At 39.3% G+C, this 27,684-nt stretch overlaps 1 protein-coding gene across 4 annotated transcripts in view; it reads right to left on the bottom strand.

Annotated features, from left to right (window-relative positions):
- CNKSR2 (connector enhancer of kinase suppressor of Ras 2) overlaps positions 1–27,684 on the bottom strand; it is a 217,930-nt gene that overhangs the window by 164,060 nt on the left and 26,186 nt on the right. For all 4 annotated transcript variants that reach the window (XM_059824755.1, XM_059824762.1, XM_059824768.1 and 1 more), the window contains exons 2-3: positions 16,873–17,036; positions 4,625–4,827 (exon numbers count right to left, since the gene is read on the bottom strand). In XM_059824755.1, coding sequence (XP_059680738.1) covers positions 4,625–4,827; positions 16,873–17,036 — 367 coding nt within the window. The remainder of the gene's footprint in view (positions 1–4,624; positions 4,828–16,872; positions 17,037–27,684) is intronic.

Genomic DNA, 27,684 nt, shown 5'->3' with positions numbered 1-27,684 from the left:
GAATCTGAGCACCTTTCACTCAGGACTCATCACAATTTCAGTAGTAAAACCAATAGGTCGTAGCAAATTAGTAGAAAAGGAATGAGATGCGAGTACAGTTTAAGAGTTGGCTGTGTCTTAACCAGAGAGAAAAGTTAGTTACAAGCATTGCTCAATGCTCTAAACTTAGACCTCAGAAGAATTTTGTGGGATCCCTATGACGATATTGCTTTTCAGTTCATATTTGCCTCTGGACAAAAACTAGCAAGTTTTCATTGGTGTCACTGAAGATGCAAGTAACATGGTAAAATCCTAACATAATTTTGTTAAAAATGAAAAAAGTAGTTTGAGTCTCAAAATCCTCCATGAGTTCGCGGTACTTTTAGAGCAAGAAAGCCATGGATGGATGATGTATATTTAATCCAGAAATCTCAGAGAGGCAGTGAACACTGACACATCCACACACAAAGCTATACTTTTACAAAGTGGTTTTCAGGTGGACTGTAAATGTGTGCTGTAAGAACAAAACCTTACCTGGGATTAATAGAAATAAATGTGTCTGATTTCAATTTCAATTAAATGTGCAGATACTACTGGACATACTACTGTACAGAAAAAATACTTTTATGAGGTTAGAGATAGCTTTATGCCACAAAATTGCAGTGCATTCATGTTGTGGATCCACAGTAGTGAAGTCACAACAGTAATCCTACTTTAATCATACATTTTTAAAAAATTCTCTCTGTTATACCTTATGTTTAGTTTGAGGGACATAAAACTTTTTACCTCGATTTTCATTTTTAGATCAACTGCACATATTTTTCAATTGTGGTTTTTCTTCGTTCATTCTAATGGTGGTCTTCAACTATTCAGTTTATGTTCCTTTCAACTACTTTTCTTTTTTTTGATTGTCAGCATTCCAGTTTTCCTAGATCTTTGACTACCTATTTTATAATTTTGAACATTGTACTAAAAAAAAAAAGAAAAAAGATGGAGATCTGTACTCATTACATTACATTTGCCACTTGGCTTCCAGACTGTAGCGTACTTTGTGGTCAGGAGTATAAAGCAGAGAGTTTTCCTTGCTTGACCAGAGTGCTGCTTAACAGTATCTCCCTCCTGCTTTGATACCAAGTAATAAACTTGCATTAAATGAGTTGCCCAAACTTTGAAGGCACAGTTGTATGTCTTTTCACTGTAATTCAAAAGAAACATTTAGAAATACATTTATCAGAACTGCTATACATAATAATCTCAGCAAAGGAAACGCATTGCGCAGAAAGCACTGAGGTTTCTTCCGCTGGATGGAGTCTGTCAACCCTATAAAAGGCAAGAGAATTTCCAGCAACCTGACACATCAGAGAAGAAGGAGGATTCAGAAAGATGGCATATATTACTATTCCAAAGAATACAACTTTCATGAATTACAGGAATAAAGACTGAAAAGAATACCAATGATCTAACTGGAAGTCTAGAACACCTGGATGACTGTATATATTATTCTCTAATTCTTGAGAAGTATCACTGGAGACATTTTGATGCCAAGTTGCTTTGAATATCAGATAAGTAGCTTGTTGCTATAGCCCAAAGTGTGGTTTTCCATCAGTCTAAGAGCTAAGTTAATTGTCAAGTGGACACACACCATACTTTCACAAAAGACTCTCATTGGTGCTTTCTTGAAAAACTCTCTCATCAGCAAATTGGCTTGGAAAAATTTGAAGATTAGGGAAGGAGTATAAAATAAAACATTATTTTGAAGTCTTCCAGAAGAGAAGATAGATTTCATGGGCTGAGAAAGTAACAGGAAGTTAAAATTAGTCTAAAAAGTTTAAGGACGTACTCTATTGATGTGATGACAGTTTCTTTACAGGACGTTATTGGAGAGCTATTTCACGCTCCTCAAAAATCATCAGCCAACCTCTTTTGAAAATAGCTAGAATTCTCTACTAAGATTTCCAGTTCCTAAATGAAACTAAACCAGACTTTTAAAGCCTGGCAATAAAAGCTACCCTAATTTTCAGTAAACTCAATCTCTGACATACATCTGAAAGTAGGACTGCTCCAGGCAGAGACCTGGAACAAAGAGCGTCCTTGGATCGGCCCTCACGGTGGCACTGCAAGAGCCACAATGAAAGTAACTCAGCAAATCACAACTCTCGCACTCCTTTTGATAATTGTGCCTGGCCTAATGAGGTCCTTAAAGATTGTAAGTGTCTTGCAGAAACATCGTAAAAAGAGAGTTTGCTAGAGCAGCAAGTGAAGCACAAGTCGTATGGAGTCATCACCATTCCCTACCACATCATTGCATTTCTACAGAATTTGGAGCTGCTGCTAGCTGCTTTTTCCAGATGTGACCTGAAAAACACTGCATGAGGGCAGCCTAGTATGGCTGTTTCAATGGGGTGGACAACCCTAATAGCCAATTTATTCCTCCTAATGGTTTGCTCTCCCCTCTCTCACACCCCAGAGATAGAACTGGTGTTAGAAACCAACCAAAAAGCTAAGATCTGGGGCCCAGATGTAGTAGTAACATCTGTGCAGAATAAAATTAAATTCATGTTCCTGACTTTAAATACTTCATTTCTAAAATCTTTCTATCTCCCCCTAGTGGCCCCAATAGCTTCTTAGAAGGAATATAATAAGGAGAATCCTATTGATCTCCAGATGTTCCCACTTCCTGAGAAAAATGCAGTCATTGGCCTGCCTTCATCCTAATTTGGGGGCTTCACAAAGAAGGAAGAACAAACCTAACCAAGATACCCACACTCTCATAAATCAAAAAAGTCTTAAAATGTTACAGAAAACATTTGCCAGAACCAGGTGTTTAAGCAACTCAGATCTTCAAAAGGACTCTCCCAGAAATCTGAATGAAATTAAAATATCACGTCTAGGAAGCCTTATCTGGACACCAAAACCTGCTAACAGAAGTATCTCTGACAAATACAACATAGCTGCCTTTATAAACATAATTTTACTAAGAGGTAATTCTCAACAACACTTCTGAGCTACAAACAAATTTTACAGACTGGATTTGTCTTTTGATACTAATAGTGCATGATTTGGGCACAATGCACTCTCCTATATTGACACATTAGTGCTCAGATGCAGGTGTTTCCTAGCAGCAGCAACTACTTTCTTCCTGAAGTTCAACTACTAAATTCATATTAAGATGCCAAAACCACATTGTTTTTCAATGTGTTAAACATATATATATGTCAATGTTTACTTTTTAATACCAGACTATTTTATGCAAAAAAACCCAACCCCAAAACCAAAATCGCAACTTTGTAGCTAACAGTCTTTATCCATTAGCCATAATTCCAATGAAAAAACAATCAAGGTTATTTCTAAATAGAAAGAAGTGGCAAACACTGATCTGCCTATGCAAAAGAACATGGTTTTCTACTGTTCCTTCTGTTTTAAAGCCCACAACGATATGCTGTTCTCTGCCAAAAGTGATTTGCAGGGAGAAAAAGTGAAGCCTACAGGTCTTCCAAGAAACAACAAGAGGCTAGAGGCAGAGCTAAAAAGATATTCTCCATTTTTCAAGTCTCAATACTAAAGTCCTTCCCTGAGATTGCATTGCTTCTCAGCACATCTAATGTCAAACATCTAAATAGAAATTTAGGAGCCCAACTTTAGGTACTCTGGTTTTGAAACTTGGGGAAAGGCTAGAAAGGGAGGAGAAAAGAAGCAGCAGTGGTAGCTGCAGTCTACTGAACAAAAGAAAGAGTATGCAGTTCAGCTTAAGAAATGGAAGAGATTAATGCCTCACCTAAACCTTTCATATGGAAATAATTTATGGAGCAGAAGCCAGTTTTCCTCAGGAAAATGAAACACAACAAAACTCACAACAATAAATCCAAACAAATCTGTCTGATTTTAAGAAATACACAAAGATCATACTCCAAACAAAACTTCAGCTGCTGGATACAAAATAAGATACACCTTTAAATCAAGATAAGCATTTTATTTTCGCTGATAAAAATGCACTGTGATGCATTTTATAAAGACATACAGATAGACTAATTTTAACCACTTCAGGAATTTCAGTGATTATCTTAAATACTTGCATATTACTCTTGTTACCATTAGAAAAATGTCACTATATATAGTAAAGGAGAGCACTTAAGTGCTTGTCCCATATACTTCCTAGGTAATACAGGTAAAAGTATAAGACCATTCCAATTGCATCTACAGTTTCAGAGGTATTTCACTGCCATTTAAAAAACCTAAAATGCAACATGAATGTTTACACACAACACTGGAAGTGTATATTGACACCTATATAATGAAAAGTATGATCATAGTTTTGTGAATTTGATAATGAATCTGAGTTATGCATGTCAAAGTGTTCTTCTATATTAATAGTGAAATACATATACAACCTAATGATGTCATCCTGTTGCTATATTGTTGCTATATTTCCAGATATGTGTAGGGTTGCAGTGCATTTAGAAGTATTGTACTGAAATGCCATCTGAATTGCATGCTGACTTAACAGGAGAAAATTGCTACGAACACCCTCTCAGAATTTCTAAATTAATTCTGCTTCCATTTCAATGTCTACATTACATTTTGTAAAGAAGTTGGGTTTGTGCCTGTGCATGATCTGGTTACCTGTGACATATTTGGGAGATTTTACCTGTCCAACCAAGCTAGCAGACTTTTAGCTGCTCCGATCAGATCCACTACTGATGTCAGAAAATCATTCGGTAACTTGCGGCTGGTCCTTCCATCATAGTGACCACTCCTCCTCCTCCCAGTGATGAAGTTCTGCAGGTTTTTGGCAGATGCATTCAGTTTGTGAGAAAGTGTTTTTAGATTTTCTGTTTCCAAACCATAGTTCTGCATTGGAAAAAAAAAAAAAAAAAGAGAAAAGAAAGTTAGCTTTGCAGCTGAATCTGAAGTACAGAGAACAGCAAGACTGCTCTTCTGCTTCAAAACATAACCATTCCTAATAATTAAGGTAGAAATACACCCACTCATTAGCTTTTAAATGTATGGCATGTTCTGTTTCTAAAGTGCATAAAAATAGAACAAAAGAAGAACAAAATTATGAGTGATCTCTTAGCTGGTTTTAAGTGCACTGAGGAAAAACATCTCAAAATGAAGAAAAAACCTAATCTGGAAGATTGATTTTCAAAGTAGCGCATCACTCCCAGCACATCTGATGGTTCTCTCAGTAGAACTGATGGTTAGGGATCAGTCTCTTGTGCCTGTACTCGCACCGATTCGTATGATTGTATTAGGCAAGAGAGCTTGCAACTAGCAGAAGTACGCAGTATGGACACAGCATGACACCAAATTGTTTTTGTTGGTTTCAGTGAAGGAAGCATGTTCATTACCTTCTTTTTATTCTTATTAACAATAAAGGACCACCAGAATCACAAACCAGAGAATACAGTGCTATTCTGCACAACATCTGTGTTGCCCTTTTAAAGTCAAGTTGTAAACTTTACTTCCATTTAAGAGTCAATCTCTTAAACTTAAATTACGTTCCTCAGCTGTGCAGCAGAGACAGAATAATTACGCAGAAATATTAAAAAATAGTACTTGAAAATCCTTCAAATATACAAATGTTACTGAAACAACGCTAGAGAATGCCCTAATTTAATGTTCAATTACAATATAATATAGTATCATCAGTGATTTGTTATTTCTATAATAGATTTGTTTTCCTCACAAATGCAAAGAATAGAATTGTTTCAAAACAGATCCTCTTTTCCCTTTGTAAAGGAATAAGCAATTGCATAGACTTGAGCTTATTATTCCTGTAAGAGAAAGATGGGACTTCTGAAGGTGCTCCTTGCTTTAACCACGTCACAGGGTTAAAACATGGAGTGCTCACAACTTTTTCAGTTGATGATAGAAAGGGCTACTTACTATCAAAGGTGGACAAATGATGATGAAGTAGGATGCAGAAAGCCCCTCAACTGCACAAAGAAAAATCCACTTGCTAATGACACCCCCTGTCCTCACCAGCTCTCATCCCAGGCCCCCCAATTTGGTCCCCACACTGATCTGTGGGGAGATAGGAAAGGGTATATATTTGCCAATGCTAATTTAAGACTGATGAAGCTTATTTACCTTAGTCTTTTTTCTATAGAAAACAGGTGTGGGGGAGGAGATGATTATTTACAGCACTTGTCATGCTCCTAATCCAAACCATCTACTAAATGAACCTAATCTCCTCTTTAATTATACAGGGACTGCAGGAAGATTACACTGAAGTCAGCCCTGGTGAGCCCCCAGCCCTCCCACAATGTCCACTCCCAAGTAAGTGGGAGATCATCACAGAAAGGAGAGACCTCAGTGCGCGGCTTGTCTTCCATCTCCCCGCCAGACCCTCTTCATGCTTGTAAACCAAACAGACTTCGTGAGGGAGCCGCTTTCTGATGCAGAAGATGAACTCTGGGACTCAGCTTAAGGAGGAAGTGACCATACGCTAAGGTTGCGTTTTAAAAATCTCTACTGTAACTTCTGAGAGCATCCATATTTTGGGCAAGGAAGGCTTTGCACGCGTGTTTCTCAACTGCACAGTTTCTGTGTAGGTGCTGTCCTCTGCCACCACGTTCAGTTCCCAATTAGACAAATTGTATGTTTGGGCAGTGACTTTTCCACCATGTAAATATTCAATAGCAATTACACAACAGATAGAGTTAGGTTATAAATAAAAAATTACAAGAAGAAAACAATAAATTAGGATGGAAAAGTAAAACATACTTTATTATGCAGCTAAATGGCTCATAACTAATAACTTATTAAATCAGTCCAAATTAAAAGAGATAAACATCAGATAAAAATAAATTTGGTTTTGCTGTGGTTTTCTGTGGTTGCTGTGGCTGAAAGAGCCTGACGGAGGTCAAGGACTCAGTAGGAACAAGTCAGGGAGAAAAACCCCAGGTTCATTCTTATTTCATCCTGCTTCTTGAGCATACAGCTCATTTTGACAAAATTAACAGGGGAAGAAACAAATGAAAGATATTCTAGATGAAAGATACACCACACAAAAGGTCTCACGGATCAGCCAAACCAAAACCCCACCACAAACAAGCCCCACGACACCCACGCAACATGGTGCTCACCTCCCCAGACACGGGGGCAACGACTGCAAACAGCGGGCCACAGGGCTCCTCACAGGGTTTCCTTCTTTCTGGCATGCTGAAATGTTGAACTTCTTAATTCAGGGGGCTGTTACTAGGAAGCTGAGTGCAATTATCCAAATACCTCACTTGCCTTCAAACCACATGAGGTAAATGTGTGTTTCCTCAGCGGTCACCGCGCTGCACCTCCCAGCTCCCCTCAGCCCACGCGTCTCGCGTTCACCGGCGCTTCGACACGCGACCTGCGCTTTACACCCGACCTGGCGGAAGAAGCCTGGCTCCCTGCTGCACATGGCTGCCCCCCGCCCGCCCCAGAGCTGAGCCGCTCCCGTTAAGCCGGGGTGTGCGTGGGGAAGGAGCTGGCGGGGCCCGGGGCACCCGCTCGCCTCCCCAGCCAGGCCACGTGCAGGGCCCACGGCCGGGGGGCCTCGCTCTGAGGCCCAGGCTGGATCCAAACGCTCCTCCTCAACAATCCCAAATTTCTTCACCTCCCTCTCCTTCTCCATTCCCCGCCTTGGTCATCTTGGCTGTACCTCATCCGCTTAGAGAAGTGGGTGCTGGGTACCAGCCACCACAGCAGAAACCCCGACAGGCAGCCTACAGGCCTCCAGTGCCACCAGAAAGTAAAATCCGCAATATTGATCACTGCAGACCGAGCAAAAAGATACTCAAAAATTTATTCTACAACAAGAAAATAGGGTGCATTTGTTTCTTGAGAAAATCAGCTCCTATAAAAGCTCAGTGGCTTCTTGTTAACGTTTCAAGCAATGGCCACCTACAGACACGCTCTTTTTTCACTGTCATATACGTGGAAAGGAAGAGACAATGTTAACAGATGCAAAGTCTATTTTCACACATATTCATCAAATGTGTGTGTTTTCTTTAACATAAAAAAACCTGAGGGACAAATTTAATGCCTAAACTACATCTAAAATCCATTCTTACATGAGGAATGTCACTGATTTCAGTAAAGCCTCCACCTGTAATATGAGACAGATATAGCCAGGGATGAAAAATACAGAGATAAATTTCAAGCAGAATGTATTTTTGGGCAGCTGTGTTTATTGAAGCCTTCAAGTAGAAGGATTCTAAAGCAGCAGCCAAGCTAACAAAATCCCCACTTTGTTTATCACTAATATTTCTGGCCCACATTAAGAACGAACAGAGAGTTGCAAGCTCTAATATTGGAAAAAAGCTTGCTCAAATAATAACTGCCAAGTTTAATCATACTTTATATGTGATACTATACTATTAACCATATGGTTTTCTTAGAAATACACTGTGTTTATTTTCAAGCAACATAAGAAGATAATTGCAGGCAAAGGAGACAATTCTTTGTTTTCCCCTTCTCTGCATTTAGCCGGCACTAAGACAAGTTATGCTTTCATTAGCCAAAATAAATTTACAGTTACTGAAAGAACCACAAAGATATCTCTGCATGCTTGTAGAGATTATGAGAAGTGAAGCAAGTCTACGCATCCGCTTTCTCAATGAGAGGCCACAGAGCATGAGTCTCTTCAGAGACACCCTGCCTCAACAGAAATGGCTCTAATGGAGTCTCTTCTGGCAATCGCAAAACAAGAACTTGATGAAGCTAAGCTACACAGAGTAATAGCTTGTCAGCAGGTGTTCGAACTAAAGGTGGTGGGAGCTATTAATAGACATTTTACCTGCTAATTACTTTTCTGTGGCTTCACATGACAGTGCGTGTGGTGAATTGTTGCTCTTTTCTTCACATGCTGACAAGCAGCAGCTCTAATCACCACTGAAGAGTTTTGGGTTTGGGGTTTTTTTTCGTGAGTGGAGCCAGCCTAGTCCCTCTGCTAGCCCATCCTTGCACCAGCACCACAGGGTAGGAAGAGAGTTCAGTAACTAAACTTTGGAAGTAAAGTGAACTTTTCTTGGATCAGCTTGATCAATGTTCATTAGTTGTTCGTTCTGCCCCTCAATTTAAAAAAATTTAAAAAAAAAAAAATCAGAGCTCATTTAATCTCTTTCCTGTTATAAATTCACTTAACCCTTGCTGGCAGGGAAGTACACCTCACACTGCTAGCACAGGTTAAAAAGTAAAGCATTCCTAACTCATATAGCGCTAACTGTCTCTGCTGGGGTGAGCAGGGGTGTCTAGAAGCTGCTGAAAGCTTTAGTTTAGGGTATTCTTATGCTGCCCATTGCAAGTGCAAAGACATCTCAGCTAACTAAAAAAGACAAGCTGAGGTACCAAAAGACATCCAGATCTAAACACACCACAATATGCAATACAGATATAGCCACAGTCCCATTAACAAATCCAGAAATCCCTTAGAACAGATGTCTTAATCACAACTTTTATGCAATCACGAATGCCTCTACATCTCCAAGCACAAAGGCCACATTAAGTTCAAGGACATCGTTTGACTCCTACAAACAATCCAAGACAGAGAAATGAGCATATGGCCCCTCTGCCTACCTCCTTAAATAACTGTTTCTTCTCTTCTAGCCCAGAAAGCTGCTGGAAACCATGTGGAGCAAAGGGTATGCAGCGACCAGTGCTAACTCTTACTGAAGAGACACAAGATGGGAACTGAAGATACTACTGTAACACTGGTGCTTAGGGGCAAAAGGAAAATAAAAACAGTTTCTCCAGGGAGGCAGAGCAGATAGCAGTGCTTAACATCGATTAATTTCTGCTGCCCCTCTGGAGAAGGCAACCACAACTGTATAAACCACAGAAGGTAAAGGTTTATTTTTCTTTGGCAAATATTTGTCGCCACACACACAAACATTATTTTTTAAACAAGGAAAAAAATGGCAACCTTTTGAAAAGACAAATATTATAGTCTAGATAGCTGTACTGTGCAATAAATTATGTGCAATATATAATAAACTCTGTGTAAAAAAACATAACTTCTCAGTTATGCTTGATATCTCACAGTAACAGAGATAAAAATCACAAGGATGAAATAATGAGTTTTCTCTCTAATGCAACTTTTTAAAAAGTCTTTTTCCACTTATTCACAGACTGAATGGAGGAGTTTTAGGTAAGAATAGCATATGACTGCTAAGAAACGGACTTAAGATAACCTCAAACAAGCTTAATTCTGCTCCTCACTATTTTTCAGTGCTTTCATCTTCCATATTTAATTCTTGAGCATCATTTCTGTACATAATATTTATTGCTTTTAAACAAGCAACCTGGAAACAGCAAAGTTCATAGAGTCCTCAGTTCTTCAGAAGTCTGGGGAAATTTTTAAATGAATAGTCAAAACAGCAACACGTGGATACCACGGCACATGGCAGCTGTTTCAAAACCACACCTCAACATTTGGGGCCGCCCAAAATTCACCAAGAAAAATTCCAACCTTTGTCTCCAAAGTTCTTTTTAAAAATGAACAAAATGCATCTGAACCTCATTCTCCAAAACACTTGGCGGAACACATCCCACACCAGCCCAAAGCTGCAAGAAACTGAGAACCCAGCTTGTCATACGGAAGGTGCCTTATGTAACTTTATACCTCATCAGATCTGCCTACAACATATATTTCTAACAACCCTTCTTCCAGTGTCACGAAATGCCAACACTAAGGCTATCTCTCCTTCAAATAGCACTGACATATGGGCTAATTTAGAAGTGCACAACACATGATCCTTACACATCTGTTTCATAAACACAGAGTAAGCAGATAAGGAGAAAAAGCCAGATAACTCAAATGACGTTTGCTGCAATTATTAAACATATACTGATTAAAAGGCAGATGGTTTCAAAGAGTATAAATATTTGTCCTAAATGTTTCCAGTCAGAAAAAACTCAGGTGCATGGTACTTATAGCCCTGCAGAACCCAGGAAAGATTCATAATCATCATCATCCCCTTTCCTCAAAAATGCCCTTCTTTTTCCACACTACAATCAAGCAGCGCATCAAAAAGCCAAGCTCTGGTTATGCTTTGTAGCACTAATAGAGCAATTACGTAACTATTTTTCTTACTCTTATTCAATCAGCAGATTCTGCAAGACCAAGTGCTCATTATTTTTTTGTTTTCAACTTTCTCATGTAATTTTGTCCCTAGCCAGCCAAATGCCCTTATTTCTCCAGAATTCAAACTACCAGTTATATATTCAGTCACAGGCACTTCACAAAGTCTTAAACAGCTAATCAGCAGTTTCAAAAAAAAAAAAAAAGTAAGTAGATTGTTATGAACACACTACCTCTTTAAAACACTGTACATTTTAAAAGCCCTTTTTATCCACTCTGCTTTTAACTAGGGGGTAGGAACCTTTAAAGGTTCCTTCAAACCCAAACCATGCTATGGCTCTATGAACGAGGGAACGAGGGAATATATTTTGCACTTGCCCAAAACTCCGAACAGCCCAGAGAAAAAAGCAACTAAGAAAAGTACCTAGGATCCATAACTGATTCTTGAGGCAGGTGGGAGGAAGGACATTCACCCTTTGTATACAGACATATTTACTGCCTTTAGCATACCACAAGGTTTACTGCAGTTCTGTATAAAAGATCTACTAACAACAGCAATAAACATTTTCAACATGATCTATATGGCTATCAGAAACCCTTTAACTCCTTAGCTTTATTGATCTGGTGATAGACTTCAAGATTTCCTTCTCTGCAATTAAGTTAGCTCAGGGTGAAGACAGGAAGGCAGATGATATCTAAGCAGAACTTTAACTTGCAAAGGGCAATAGTAAAAAGGATAAGTAATTTTTCTGCTATGTGCATGCAGAAAATTGACAATAAATCCCAACTTCAGTACATACAAATCTCCATTCCAAAATGAAGTCTTCCTCGTTTAGCACTATGGTGATTAAGTCTAATATTCGCTATTACTGACAAAAACAGTTTTAAGATCTGCCTAGTCATAAGGGCAAAGGAAAGGATTTCTGAGTAAGAAATGGCAAGGAGATGAAATTAAGATAAAAGGCATAATTCTTAAGGGGAATCGAATCGTTCATGGGTAAAGTAGGTCTATTTTTTATATTCATTTGCATATAAAAGTTTTGTGTCAGTGGTAAATGATAAGTAATTTCATGCACACCAATGTTTTCTCTGCCAAATAATAATGCTATTTCATCTGCTGCAATTTTCTAGCTTTACAGATTCAAATATACAGTGTATAACAAATTCCTGTGCAGCCATAGCATATTTAAATAACTAGCACAAAACCAGTACTGAAACCAGTATGCTGTACAAAGCAAAAACTGTTGTGTTTTGTTTTTTAACCAAACTCTATTCCACACAAATGCAGATTCCCTGAAGAAGTATTTTGCAAATTCACAGGGACTTTACAAAGTTCTTTGGTTAAGGAAAACTTTAAAGGATCCAAAAGTTACTTGTGAAGATTTCTAAATATTCTTACTTTTCCAGAATAAAATATTTCCCACTTTAAGGTCTCCTTTTAAAAAAATATTTGAAAATGTTCAAAATAAAACAAAACTAATTTAATCTTCATTCAAACAAAAGGTACATGATGTTTTGAAGAAGTAAAGCAAATAAAATATCCTCATGCATCAAGGCATTGTGGTGATATGTCAGGCGAACTAGATAATTTTCTTAAAGATGGAAGAAGAAATCTTTGGCTGTGCAGTCTTCAGTCTTTGTATTCTCCAGATAGTGAGGCAAAGGGTAGCGTTTTCTGGGAAAAATATGATACCAAGGAGACATAAAATTTAGATTCTGTGGACACTCAGCAAAATATGGTCATACCCAGTTTTGATAAATGAAACTCCTTCTCCAGAAAAAGAGATGACGGAAAAAGGATTATTTGCATTTCTTTGCTTTCTGCAGCAGAGTTAGGTATTTCAGGAGCTACAAGACCTCCAGATGCACGCCAAACCTGAAGACTGATACACTGATATGATGGCATTATCTAAGTAATCTGTTCTTTAGTACGTATTTCTCTTTTCATAAGCATCACCTCCATCTTTCTTCAATTTATTTTCTGTTGGCATCGTTCATTCACATCCAGTTCTTAAAGCAACCAAAGAAACAAGGCTCATCACATTCTATGTGTGGACGAAGGTCTGCTACACTGTTGTTTGTTTAGTGATGAAATATAAAGCACTCTTAGTCTGGCTTCACTGCCACACACATACTGAAAAGGATCATGTTAAGGCTAGATCTGGGTGGTAATTTTTATAACTGATGAACAAGTGTATGTTTTATTACCTGGGAGTAGCCTGGAGAAAAAATACCATGGTACCTAACTCAGTACAGTTACTCCTGTATCTCTAAAGCTGGACATGCAGTTTCTTAGTTTAGCATTTTTCAACCAGTTTTGTGATGTCAATTATTTTTTGAGATTTTGTCAGTATGAATAAACATGCACATCCATATCAAGCAGGAATCTACCTGTTGGTGCCACCAGTGTGATCTCAGTTTCATGTCCCAGTTTGAACAGAAAGAGAGGGACAAGAGACGTGCCTTGCTGGAAATAAAACAACTCTACAGGCATATATCTGTCATGGTGGTTTCTCAAAGACTGATCAAAAACAATGCAAAAAACTCTTAGCAGCAATGAAATATCATCGCAGACCTCACTACTTCTTTCTTTTAAGCACAGAGAACGTTTCATTTATCTCGCCCTTTCTGACATACAGATTTTATAAAACACAAAACTTCACCGAGGCAAGATAATCTTTTGAACATGCTCCCACCTTCACAGACTGAAAGAGAGAGGGAAGAGACAAACCATATTAATAACATTGCCCGCTCTCTCCTGGAGCACATTCACCTTCAGTGATGGTATGCAGTATGTACGCCCCCACCATTATCAGGAAGCATGACCTGTAACAGCAGTAGCAGCTGGGCAAAATCTTTATTCCTCCTCTGAAGCACCACAGGAAAAGAAAACCTGTGAATCTCACCCCCAGGATGCTTGCTCTCCTGTCAAGAGCACAGTATGGCAGGCTGGCAGCCAAGAGAGACTCTAAGATGGATAGCACAGGCCACCATTTGTTCTCTGATCAGTTAATGAACACTGGAGGATCCATTTGTTGCAAGTGCTTATGACAGGAGGGGAATACTGTGAGAGACCATAGCCACCCACCCACCTTCTGTCAAAAATCAATAAAGAACATCTCTAAAATAGTGCTATCAATCATAACTGGTTCCCAACTATTATTGCAACAAGCAGTTTGTCTATTTAGCACTGTTCAATAGCCTCCACGTGGGTTAAGGAGGTCCCATCCTCTCTCCATACCAGCCAAATATGCTTGTTCAGGCTCTCCACTTTCCCCCAGGAAGAAAATCTTGCCCCATGAACTACAGGCATGCAACACAAGCAACTGGTTTGCCATTTCCCATATTCACAGCTGACAGGGCAGAAACTACAAGTATAAGTTTACCCCCAAAAAAATGCTGGGAAGAGGGGCAGGAAGAAAGCAGCTCTTAAAACACATCAGCTATCAACATCGCAGAAGCTTTCCTCATTGATGACAATTCTGTCTTGGAAACTCTCCCTTGCAGAGTGGGAGCAGGAATGAACAGTGGGAGGTGGTTCTGTCCCCCTCAATTGTCCTCAATGCCAAAAACTGTTTAGGTTATCATTCACTAACTCGGAGAGAATGAGGAGGAGAATCAGAAGTGGCAATCCTTTTGTTTTTTAATGATTAGTTTAAAATCAATCAGAGATAATGCTTGCAAGGCAAAATTAACATTACTATTCCTACCCCATCATGCCACCCATCGTCTCCAGCATCCAGATAGATCTTAACTCAGTTGGATCACACACTTACTAACTCATGCCAAAATCTATCATGAAACTTCTGTCAAACTCCAGTGAAACAGAAAAAATAATCAGATAATCTTCATTAAAAACTTGCACAGTGACTACCTGCACTAGCAGTTATCCTACATTGGAGAGTCATAGGCTTAAAGTTTTCCTAAACAATATAGTCAACAATAGAGGCTAATTGGAAAATGGGCAAGTACTAACCAGGACAGATACTTACTGATGCAATAAAAAAAGGAAAGCCTGTAAGCATAGGACCAGTATAGCCAAAAGGATTGTCTTTGAATTAAATTTCCTAAGAGGTTTACCTGATCGGTGAAAAATAAATTCAAATTAAGTCCACTAAAATCAATATAACAATCATATTTTGTATCCCTGAGGAGCCATCAAGAGACAATTGTGAGACTGCAAAAACCTCAGCTTAAATTAGAAGCTGTGATCTGAACGCATGGTATTGTGTTTCAGTGATGACGCGTTCTTTAAGATGAATTCAGAAAAGCAGAAAACACTGTATGTGCAACAAGGACCAGGAAGGTAGAGACTTGCTGCATGAATTAAGGATGCAGTGTTAGCCTTTGCTACAAATTCCTTATATTATATTCAACTTAGTTCCATATAGTTTTGCCTAAGATAAGCAAGCTACAAAGACAAGTTGTTTTTGTTTGTCTAAAGATAACATCTGTAATTATATACCCAGGAAAAAAAAGAAATTTCAGCTAATAAACAAGGGTTTTTTCTGCGAAAATAGGTTATTTTTGAAAGAGCCACAATCTGTCTCCCCGTGTGCCTGGGAAGAATGGTCATCAGCATTCACTCTAACTTAGTTTTTGTCTCAGTTAATTAAAGTATTTACTTTCTTGTTTCCTTTTGCACTGTCTGATGAGAGAAGTACTTTGTGAATAACTCTCTTTATGTTCCCTTCTACATCAATTGCATCCTTTCCATTATTTAAAAAACAAACAGATCAGTTAACTTATTGCACTGAGCCGCTTTGCAACATTATTAGAACTACTACTCTAAAGAAGAGATTCTAAGATGTGTTTAAAACCAAATGTCTTCCTGTATGGAAAAGCTTTTCTCCCCGTTTTTACTTTTTCTTTTGCATTTTTTATTTTTTTTTCCCCGCTTGCTTCTCTACATTTCCCCTCACATCTATCTCTCAAAGATGCAACAACAGGATATTCAGAAAAGCTGCTGCATACTGAGAATCCACAAGCCCTTCTGAAGAGCCTTTCAGCCTACCATCTTTGATTGCCTCTACTGGGATTCAGCTTTCTTAAAGCTGCTTCTGAGGCTTGGAAAAGTGGTATGCATTAAAAATCCACAAAACACCACTTTAGGCAGTCAAGTACATCTTAGCAGAGCTGTTGACAATCCTTCTTACAGTGGAGAATGCAGACAGTATGCTCAGTCTATCAGTAATCTTTACAGGCAGACACAAAAAGTTCGTAAGAAGGGTGAAGTCAGCACCACACCCCTCACCAAGGGGATAATCCTAGTTATGCATGACACGACCTGACTGGAAAGACCATTACCAAAATCCCTCTGTATGCTCCATCAAAGATATATGTATTATTTACACATAAGATAATTATTTGGGTATTTAATCCTTTCCACTGTGAAATACAAGCAGCTATGTTTCAGCAAGCTCAAATAATCGTTTGCATGAAAGGATCGGTGAAAAATGACATGGTTAATATCAGGACATTTTGTTTGTAAAGAGCAACCGGCACTCAATTACTGCATTCACATATAAAATTGTTTTACATTCCAAACCAAACCCAGTCTAGTTCTTTTGTGATTTCAGATAAACTTTTCTTCTATAAAGACAGTTGTGCAAGCCTTAAATCTCTGATACCAACTTATTTTACAAGCACCATCCTATCAGTAGATATTGCTTTTTATCTTGCCTCTGGTTTAAAATGTTAAATTGTTCATACATTACATGTCAGGAGTTTCTTGAACTACTTAGATAGTCTTTAGGACTAGAAATTTGAATACACAAACAGTGAATATGCAAACACTGTTCAGTCCCCTCCCCGGTTTTACCCAAGAAGTTTACCAGTGCACAGAGCAAGTCTACTGCTTCCAAGATAAGCTCCTGATGGCCAATTCGTGTGACTCCAAGATCTTCCAGTTCTTGATGAGTAATGCGTAATAGCTGGTCACCACTAATCTTCTCTCTCTCAAAGTTCTTTATATATTGCTGCAGGCAATCATCAAGACCTGCAGAAACAGGATGGAAGGGAAGACAAAAGTTAGCAATGTTTTGTACTGCTGTGGGAAGTAAAAATGGGCTGGAACCAAAAATCAAACCAACAGAGGATGCTTGCCATATCTTTAAGACAAGTACTTCAACATTACAAAAAAGTTAACACTACCCAGAAATTTCAAGATTTGGAGAGCTATGGCAGCCATGGCTTTTCCACTTGTGGATGATACCAGCTGCTCCTGAACCCTGAACAGAGCCCTGAATTCTTGTAGTATACTGCGCTATGACTGCCTATCTGGCAGCCCCTAATAACAGGTATGTTAGCAATGCCTCCGTTACATCTGGGAGGGGAGAGGAGAAGAGGGAACAATGGAAGGGAGGAAGACTTGCATCCTTCTCTGGGTGCAGCTATCAACAGCTGCTCTTACTTATTACAGCACTGTAAGAGACTGGAAACAAGGGAAGGCATTTGTGCCAGAGACAATTTCTAAGGGAATAACGAGAGTGTGAATACGCTTAATGCCATACATCCAGGAGTGACTAGCTGTCAGTGGCTCTTAACCTCTCTCCCAGCATACCTCTGCCATGGTAGGTCACATGAAGAGGAGGTACTGCTGGAGATGCTCTCAGCTAGGAACCCACCTCTTCTTCATGGGACACTTGACTACAGTGCCCCATCATAGTGTCTCTCCAAGACCGTTCATACACTGCTGAGCCACCTGAAAGTTCACTGATCATGCCAGCCCCTAAAACAAGCCGCAAAGAGCTCTAGAGATCAAGGAAGGAGGTAGCACTGCGAATGCGCAAACTGGGCCCCAACCGCAGCAGCAGATCCAGCTCAATGTACCTCAGTTCCGACACTGTATGGAGTCACTCATGGCACACAAATGCTTACTGAGCATGAAAAGCCACTAAAATCAAGACCTGGGTCCGCTCCCCAGAACAGAGTAATCAGGGAGCAGAAACAGGCCTGTTGTGCTGAAAAAGGTCCTAGAAGTGCATGCAGCACGTTTGCTCAGGACATGGATGAGTGCAGGATTGTACAGGACCAGGTCCTGCTTTGGGTGCCACCCCTGTTCTAGCTATTCAGTTTGATTATCAATCTAATGACATGTAGCTGACTACTTGTTTTTGCCTAGTGCAAAGAGCACTGCAGAACGTGAGATAATCCATCACGCATCTCTTCCCCATCAATCTTTGCCTAAGAGGGCCAGACCAGTACAGGGAGGCTCTGTAGCGTGTACACCCCTGTGCCAAGGGGGTAAGGAATACTTTTGGCTATTTGGTAGTCCATCTAAGATTTGTGTCTGAATACCTTCCAGCGGATGAACATGACTGCTACCGAGTAGCAAGATTTGACAGAAACCTGAATGCATTAATTTAGCTACTGATTGAGAGATACCACCTTTTTGATGGTAGACTTCAAACAATCCCTAATGTTGAAAAGAAGTCTGCCTGTTAGGTTGCAAGGAAGTGAGAACATTTTTACTTGCTAATCAAAATGTCTGAAAAATCTGAAGATACATGGAGAAGAAAAGATCGATCTGACTGCTGAGCCCCAGCTGTGTCATAAGAGGCCCAGCTTATAGCATAAAGCTTCTCTGAAACTGGTTTTGTTGCATTTTTGGTTCTCATTCACCCATTTTAGGGTGTAACCACACCTCCAAAGAGATTCACATGAGGAACATAGTGGTACTGCAGGCAGGGATGCCCCAGTGCCAGGCCAGCCTGCCGTTCCTGGCTTGGCCCTCGGGCAAGCATCACCCACACTCTGTCCCTGCTACAACACACCAGCACGATCTTCACAAGGCTTTAACTTCTAGAATTCACACACCAAAACTAAACCACATGCAAACACACTGTAAATCAGATACTCCAGGCCCAAGACACAGGAGCAGGTCCCCAATTCCAGCAGCCTCAGACCACGACCTTCCAGAGCCCGCTGCCTGATTTCCTGCCTCCGAAACAAAGCCACTTAAAGGTCTAGGTTAATCAAGCATTAGGAATTATGCCTTCCATTCATTTCCCTTTCTAATCAAATAGTTGCTCAAATCAGTCATATACTCTATTACAACATATTAACAGAGAACAAAAATGGTGATCCAGGGCTGATCATGTATCACATCTTGCCACACAGCCTAGTTCTCAGATGTGCTTGACCAGCTTGTGAGGAGATAAAAATTGTTCCCCAATTCTCCAACAAAGAAAATACAAATGGTTAAACTTTCAGTAAGAGCAATGATCTACTAAAGCTTTTATTCTCCTAAGTTTCATTCCCCTACAGTAGGGGAAACTGAATTATCAGAACCACCAAGACTGATCCATAAAATTACTTGGTTGCGACACATATGCATGGAAAAGAAGACAGGAACACTCACTAAGGTCAAAACAACACAGCCTGCTGCTTTGTGGGGTGCCCCACTGTATTTTTGTTATTTTTTCCCTTTGTACTTAAATAATGAATACTCTGCCTCTGGCCTTAAAACTGCTTGTTAATTAAATTTAATGTTTCACTGTAAAACAACACAATACATGCATAATCAGTGTGATGTACAAGGGTAAGATCTTAATTTCTCTCTTTTTTTTAGACACCATTGCTTCAAAACATGTCAAAGAGCACGAGTCCTGCATATTCCCAAGGCATTTCAACAGGAGCCCTCAATTCATCCAAATGCTGCCATCTCTGTCTTACATGCTAGGCAATGCTCATCGTTATTAGCAAAGAGACAAGCAGCAATAAAAATCAGGTATTCTTCTCTGCCTGACACCTGAAAGTAAGGCCATTTACCAAGTCCCAGTGCTATAAGAACTCATTTAGACATTTAAATTTAGGTTGCAAAAGGAAATTATTTTTCTCAAATCTTCTTGAATCCATTTTACTTGTTCACACACACACACGAGATACCATTATCTTGATTTATCTGACATGAGCCTTCTTGATTTATCCATATTTGTACATATTTCCTCCTAAAGCCCTTCTTAGCCCAAGTTTTCCATCTGATATATGAATTACATGAACTGTTTTACAAGCATAGTCCCATGTATAATGGCATTTATTTTTTGAAAGAAATTGAATGTTCTTGACAATACATAAAACATTTAATCTAAAAATGTATTAAAAATAGGCCACAGATGTGCTTTTGCTAAATTACCAAAAAAGAAGGCAGTAAGTACCTCTGATATTCCTGAACTTAAGTCTCCCACTGCTTACACAGACTGCTGAATGAGAGTAATAACATTAAAATATTCAACGTCATCAGGTATCAAAAAATTAATTCCCAGCTAAGAGACTAGCAACACAAATCCAGAATAAGACATGACAGATGCACTTAATAAACACTTACTGACAGTTAATTCTAAATAAAGCCTTTACTCTTCCTCCTCCTGCTATCTATGTATTTTTGGCATTCGGATGTAAGCTAGATGGATGCATGTAGTTCATATAGGGTAAGAAAAAAAATTAAGACAACAAAAGTATTACTGACAATTGCTTGACTCACCAATTTCGTAAAAACTACAGCCAGGAAAGAACAAAATAATTTAACCATATATTGCGTGACATTTTCAGAATAGCTTGCCACAATTACTTCCCCTCATTCCCTAAATAGAACATCCTTTTAAAGTAATTTATTTCTGTCGTTCTATTTCTTAATTAAAGAGCAGCAATTCTTTTTGTAAACAAAACTGTGCACAGATAGGAAATAATAATAATACAAAAAGGCTGCCTCACCCACACCTTTTGTCCCCAGAGCCACAGCAGGCAGCCCTGTTTGCCAGCAGCTGGCCAGCCGCTGCTGGGTTCAGATCAACAGGAGGGGAGCTGCAGGGAACGGGCGTTCCTGGCTGACAATGCCATTTAACTCGGGACAGGACAAGATGTACCAAAAAACATCAGGTGCCTGGGGTCCACGGAGACACCCTGGAAGCCAACAGGGAAAGCACAGCTTTCTTAAGAGCACTCTGTCTTTTACGATATTCCTGCAAGTCCAGCATCCGTCCAGCCTCAATGTAGTAAGAAATTTTTCTAGCTGTCAAGGTCTGCTCTGCTTCTATCCCCAGATGCCCTCCTATCAGAGGATGTCACACAACCATGAACCACAGAAATCCCAACAAATAACTCAGTTTGATGTACTATTCCCTGTTCCTGGCCATGGGTGTGATTAAGGTTGCCAGGCATCTAGCAGTCCTGGATATTTCAAGAACAGTGGCCTCTGTCCAAAAATCAGGTTTGTTATTATATTCTGGATGCATAAGGCCCCATAGTATATCAAACGGGTTTTGTGACGTCAATACAGAAGTAACAGTCTCATATTCAACAAGTCTGCTCCTCACCCAAAATAACCCTGAGATTTTTTGAGTATATGTAAAGGCACAGATGTTCCAATAATAAGAGCGTTTAAAGTAAAACCGTATGATGGTACCCTTCCTTTTAGACCTACTCTTTAAAGGAAACACTATATAATGTAACTTTTTTTTCTTTTTTCTTGAAAGATTCCTCATCTTGTGCTCCAGAAATAACACAGACCTCCACGGATGCTAACTACTCAAGAAGCACTCCCTCGCCCCGCATGCTTTCTGCCTAAGCTTATCAACCACGGAGTCTGGCAATGCTGTCCAGATCCCACTATACACTCATTACCTGGCCAGTTTGATTGGGGCCTAGAAGAGCATTTAAGATGTTAAGTTAATAGGTTGCACATCTTTGTCAGCTGGCATACCCCTGAGGTGTTATGTACACAGATGGTCTATTCTGTGCATTAACCGAAGAGGAACATCTCTTTTCATTAAGTTTAAAGTAAGCTCTACCTCATCTGTGGGATTAAACAAATAAAAAACAAGAGCAAAAGTAAAGAAAGCTCCTCCAAAATAAACTGCTCAGAAGAATCAATGCTTTTAACATTAAAAAAACTTCTCTAGAAAAGTTTCTCTTGCAAGCAGAACATACTGGAGCTGGTTTTTTTCACCTGCTCCATCACCGAGTTCTACCTTGTGTGGGCCAAGTCAGAATTCATCAAATCATTAACAATTTTTAATGGCTCACTGATGCGAAACTGGGCAGATTTCTATGCAATGAATTCCTTTTATTACAATGGCACAATAGAAACTGATCAAGAAATGCTTAATTTCATTTTTTTACTCATATGATTTCTGGAATAAGATTGCAAGATGCAGTGCTATCCTCCAGGGAAATCTTCCACGCTTGCAATCTCCTAACTAATAACACAACTGCACACTTCATGATCTCTCTGAGGTATTGTCTTATTTTGATGTGTGTAACAGGTCATCTTTTGAAACAAGCAAACCAACAAAACGCCCTGTGATTCAGTGTCAAGACAGGTTATGCACATCTACGGTAATTCAAAGTCAAACGGCACTCTCCATGAAACATATACTCAGGTTCTGATCCCACAGTCTGCTCGTCCTCTGCAAGCAGTTCAGCCTTTCCTCCCACCTCTAGGAGGCTAAAAAGTATTAAAATAGACTTTGCCTATGGCTAGATCTGAACTGAAATTTGTAATCAGCTGCTCAGATATACATGAGAAGATACAGTTCTAAAAACAGTGGCAACTAGGTAGAATATTCTTCCCCAAATCAGTGACAAAAGAATTTTTCCTTAAGATTGGAAAACTACAGTGAAAACAACAGAGCTTGTGTCCTTATCAGCCTTCTTTTCAGTTTGGGGTTAATGAAAAGATGATGAACATTACAGGTTTAACTATCATACCTGAACTTTGACAAGGGAGTATATTTTTATGCTCCCCTGGTAAATCAGAATGAGGATGCAAACTGACAACTTCCCTTGGCAAGTCCTTGTTCTGTGAACCCAGCATTTAGTGAAAAGCAATAACATACAGACAATACATGGAATAATTTTGCACGGGAGGGAAAGACACACAGCTTTATTAAAAAACAAATGACAGGTTTGGGGCTTTTCTTTTTCTTTAAATATAAGGCAAACAAATACATCTTTCAATTTGAACAGAAAGAGTATGCCTTACCTGACCTCCATTAGTTTTATGCCTTAACAAATACAAATTCAAGCAATGGACTGTAGCATAGAATTTAACAAGTCACTAAAAAAAATTTTAAACTAGAGTTTAATATAAGCTGGGCAATTATGTAGCACTATCCAATGCCTTTTGATTGTAAACTATCATTTGCAACATTTTAACCTAAACTAGCATGATGGAAGGGACCACTAAAACATTAAATATTTGGAAGAAAATCACGGTTGTTTTCTCCATGCTCACCATTAAATATGCATTAAATTTAAGCCAACTATTCTTAAGGACTGACCACCTTTGAAACTGCACATGAGCCTACGTATGTTTCAAACTTAAGTGTTCAGCTGATTTCCTGGTAAGTTAAAAAACCGTGCTATGACTTATGCATTTGCACCTAGGCTTTATTAATCCAGAGCTTGTAGGCTACTAGCCTATTCACTTTAATTACACAAAAATGCAAGCTTCGCTTATGTCAAAGAGCAAGACAACCGACCAGAAAACTTCTCCCTCTCTTCCACCTCAACCAGAGCGCTACTCCTGGGCACAGACACTGCAGGCAGCCTAGAGTGGGCAATTCCCCCTGCCACAGCAGCTCCTCTTTGGGGTACACACTCACATTTCTTCCCTAGAAGAACCAGAGCGCAAGAGGGAAGACAATAGGAAAGGCCACGTTTCCCCACAATCTGTACGTGGGAGATGGGCATTTGGAAACTCTCCATGTCCCTCAGTCTAAATGTCACCACAGAAACCAGGAGCAAGCCAAGCCAGCCGCTTCCCCACCTGAGAGGCAAAGATAATTCTCCTCTGCCCACGTAAGGTATGCTCACATAAGGGATGCTCACTGCTTCGGGGTCTGCAGCACCTCCTGGGCTTCATATGTGACAAACAGATGTCACAGTTATCAGTGCCAAAAGACGGAGCAAAGAACAGAATGTTTTAAGTGCAATAGATGGCAAATGCCTACTGTGGACAGGACAGCCGCAAAAAAGTAATGTCCCAACCCAGAGGAGCACTGCAGGTAGGATGACAAAAGAAACACCAGAAGCAGCTTTCATTACAAATTGGGAAAAAATTACAATATATTTAAAAATGGGGGGAAAAAAATTAATTGCAGGCCCCGGATTTATGAATGGGTACAGGATTAATGAAAAAAAGAATTACCAAATGCCTGGATTACCGCAGTATTTGCAAAAGAGCAGGACAATCACTTTGGGCACTGGTTATCTGCAATTTCAGGCAAAAGCCTTCTAACTCCAAAACATATTTGTCCTTCACTCTATAGAATTTCTCTCTCTCTCTCTCTCTCTCACTCCCTCTCTCTCTGTATATATCCGAGTCAAAGAAAATTCCACAAGCATTAAAAAAAACCCATTAAAAATTTACTGAACAAATCAAAATAATTATTCCTTCAAGCATAACATGCGTATTCATAGAATATACTATAAGATTACGTGTTTTCCATGTGCAGTTTAGGGTAGATGTATTATTTTCTAGGAATCTTCAACTGTTCATTGCCAAAACATTAGGTGAAAGGTACTGCTAACTAAAAACTACATTTTTAGACAATAAAAGAGAAACACAATACATAAAAAACCCCACTTTATATCCACTGGATATATACTACTACATCCAGAAAAGCATGTTAAGTTTGTAGAATGAAGAACTCAAAAGACAGCAGATGTGAACATGAGAAGCAGAAATGTAATCCAAATTCAGCCCCTCCTGAAGGTATTATAAATGCCAAGACCCTGGCTACTAGACCAGAGGTGCTGTGTACAGCAGCGAGGTAAATAAGGAAAGTATCCCATTGGGCTTCTGAAGAGATGCACAAAATAAGGAATTGAAATAGAAGTGTATTTTAGATCTTGCATGTTGCTCTGTTATTTTTAAAGTCCTTGCCAGGAGAAGCGCCTGTGGTTGGGTCAAAGGAAAAGCCACCAGTGAACAAGGAGGTGGCATTATGCCAGGTGAGAACTTGGGAGTCAAAGAGTGTATTTGCAACAGCGGTGGGTTGAAACAGAAGTTTGGGGTGAAAGAAGCACTGTCCCAGGTCACTACTAATTCTGTAATTAAAAATCAAATCCTGTTCAAGGAATCTAACTCTGAAGTGTCTGCTGTTTCTGTGCCTACACATACACTCTCTTTTCATGATTGTGAACTCTTATGAGACCTGGATCTATTCATTATGTGATCGTGTCGACAATAAATGGCAATTTTGTTCATCAGAAAACTGCAGAAACATCAAGACTAAGTGAATCATACGTGGCTCAACAGCTCTATTTTACAAAGACTTCCACACTGACCAACTTTTAAAAGGGTTGAAACTTTTAAAAGAAAACAAAATTAAAAAGAGGAGAAGGAGAGACAGAAAGTGTACATATAGACTAACTACAAGCATGATTTAAAGATACACAAGACTGAACTGGGTGCAGTGTCTAATAGGACAAATTTTCAATAAAATCGGTCCTTGCTGTTAGGCTACTTATAATCAGGGCTTATTATGGCAAGTTAGACTTGTGAATTGTAAGAATAATATCCAAAGTATTCTGTTTAGCTGTTGATAAATGTAATCATTCATATTTCTCTGGGTGCTTTTTGTTTCCATTATGCCCATCTGTATAGCAAAGCCAAATCTTTACACAAGCACATACAAGTTTTGCAAAGTATTTGAAATCTTAAAGCATGGATAACATTGCAACAACCAGTGTCGAGCTCTATTTCTATGAAATTCAAGGATGAGCATCCCTGATTATCAATATTGTTCTCAATGTAAGAGGTTATAATTATTGTTATATTTAGGAGTCTTATTATTGGATTACAACAACCACATTGTTCAACTACAGCTGTGGCCTTTGCACATGAGAAATGCTGAAGTGGGCTGAAAAGTTAATGTGGCTGGTAATGACAGCGGAAATCTCTTTGCTAGTGGAAGGGAGAGGAGCCAAACAACCCACAGCATCTTTAAATATCAGGAATCCCTCAAATGAAGCTAATCAAAGGAATGCATCCATTTACTCCTCATAAACACTACTACACCCAACTGCAGGGGCCTGGGGCAGCCACAATGGACATGGGATGAGAAAGTGTGCATTCACTCTCATAATTCAATGTATAAAATGACAGATTTTAAGCTCAGGGTTAGAAGTTGCACAATTTGGGAGGCATCTAGAGATAAACCAGAAATATCTGAACTGTAATTTTTTTTTCTTTTGTTTTTTTTTTTTCCTTTTCTCTGCCCCGCGGGCAAGGAATCCTACTTGTATTCTGAACAAAGACCAGATAGGCTAAGGGGGGGGGGGGGGGGGACGGGGGGGGGGGGGGGCGACGACACAAGGGAAAAGGACTGTTTGTTTAAATATCATATTCTACCAAAACCAGAAGTTCCCAATAAGTTGTCCAAGCATTATCAAGATTATAAGACTATAAACACTGAATGAAATACTCCCCTAAAATTTCAAATAGGAAACGCTATTATTGTCTCAAGTTTTTCCTGCCTAAATCTATACCCTCATGATTTTTGAAGCAGCTTTGAGGACATGGAATGTACCATCAAAGCTTTGCAAAAAGCAAGCGGAGAAAGTGGCATTGTCACTTTACACGTAATAATATATTTTTATGATACACAAGAATCCAGCCAATCTAGTCTTATTCAGGGCCCCATGATGCTACAGTATGTACAAAGTAATACACAAGAAGACATGGCCCTGACCCAAGACTCTTCATAAACTTCTCTTTCTCCATGAAATTCAAGCTGGCTAGCTAATAAAGGCAGATCCCTCAACAGCTACTTTTATTTCTACTCTGTTTCACTTTGCAGTTTTCACACTCTCACAATCATTCTCCTTCCCATTTTTCACATGTACTCCAGTTTGCAGAGAACCTTAGGAAAGGGAAGTCTTCTTGGGTCCAATCAATGTTTAATTTCTTCCTCAAAGTACTACATTTCTGCTCCAATTATCACAAGTAAATTAGAATACTTTGCAACTATCTTAGCACTTAGGCATTTTTCAAGCAACATTATAAAATTAGGGTTCTAAATACCATTAACTAACATCTATTTGATTTGTGTTTCATCAGATAATTTTTTTAAATTTCAAACGCCACCATTTTTCTCCTCTAAAATCATTCCTTGTACAACATCTGTCTGCATCACTACCACTGTAGGGATTTGATGTTTCCTAAGAATTTGCTACCATACATGAGACTACAAGGAGTAGCTTTATTAGTAATTGGTTCCCCCTAAACTATAAAGCAACTTATGAATGAGCACAACAAAAAGTTTTTCTCAGCAGTGTCCTTGTGACTTTAGAGTTTCTAGAGGTTTATCTTTGTACTAGTGCAAAGCAACTTTGTAAGATTAAAACACAGCCTATTGCCAAACATACAATATTCTGGTGCCTGCAAACAAAAAGGCCACACTGCTGGTTTACACGGAGAGAACAACTGTCCATCTAACAACAGCATGAGGCTTTATTACTTCTCCAACACATCTCTCAAGCAAGCAGCGAGCACTAATGATATTAAAATAGGCTGAAGTGAGTACCACCAGGTTCAAGCACACCACCACCAACATAATAGTGCCAGAGTGGGAAAGGGCTAACGAGGGAACAGCCCGCACAAAGCAAACCAGCCCTCCACCTGTCCCAGCCCCGGGGCT

Source organism: Gavia stellata, chromosome 1 (assembly GCF_030936135.1).
Source record: "Gavia stellata isolate bGavSte3 chromosome 1, bGavSte3.hap2, whole genome shotgun sequence".
NCBI lineage: Eukaryota > Metazoa > Chordata > Aves > Gaviiformes > Gaviidae > Gavia > Gavia stellata.
Note: the sequence above shows the minus strand (reverse complement) of the source record. Positions and strands in the feature narration are given on the sequence as shown.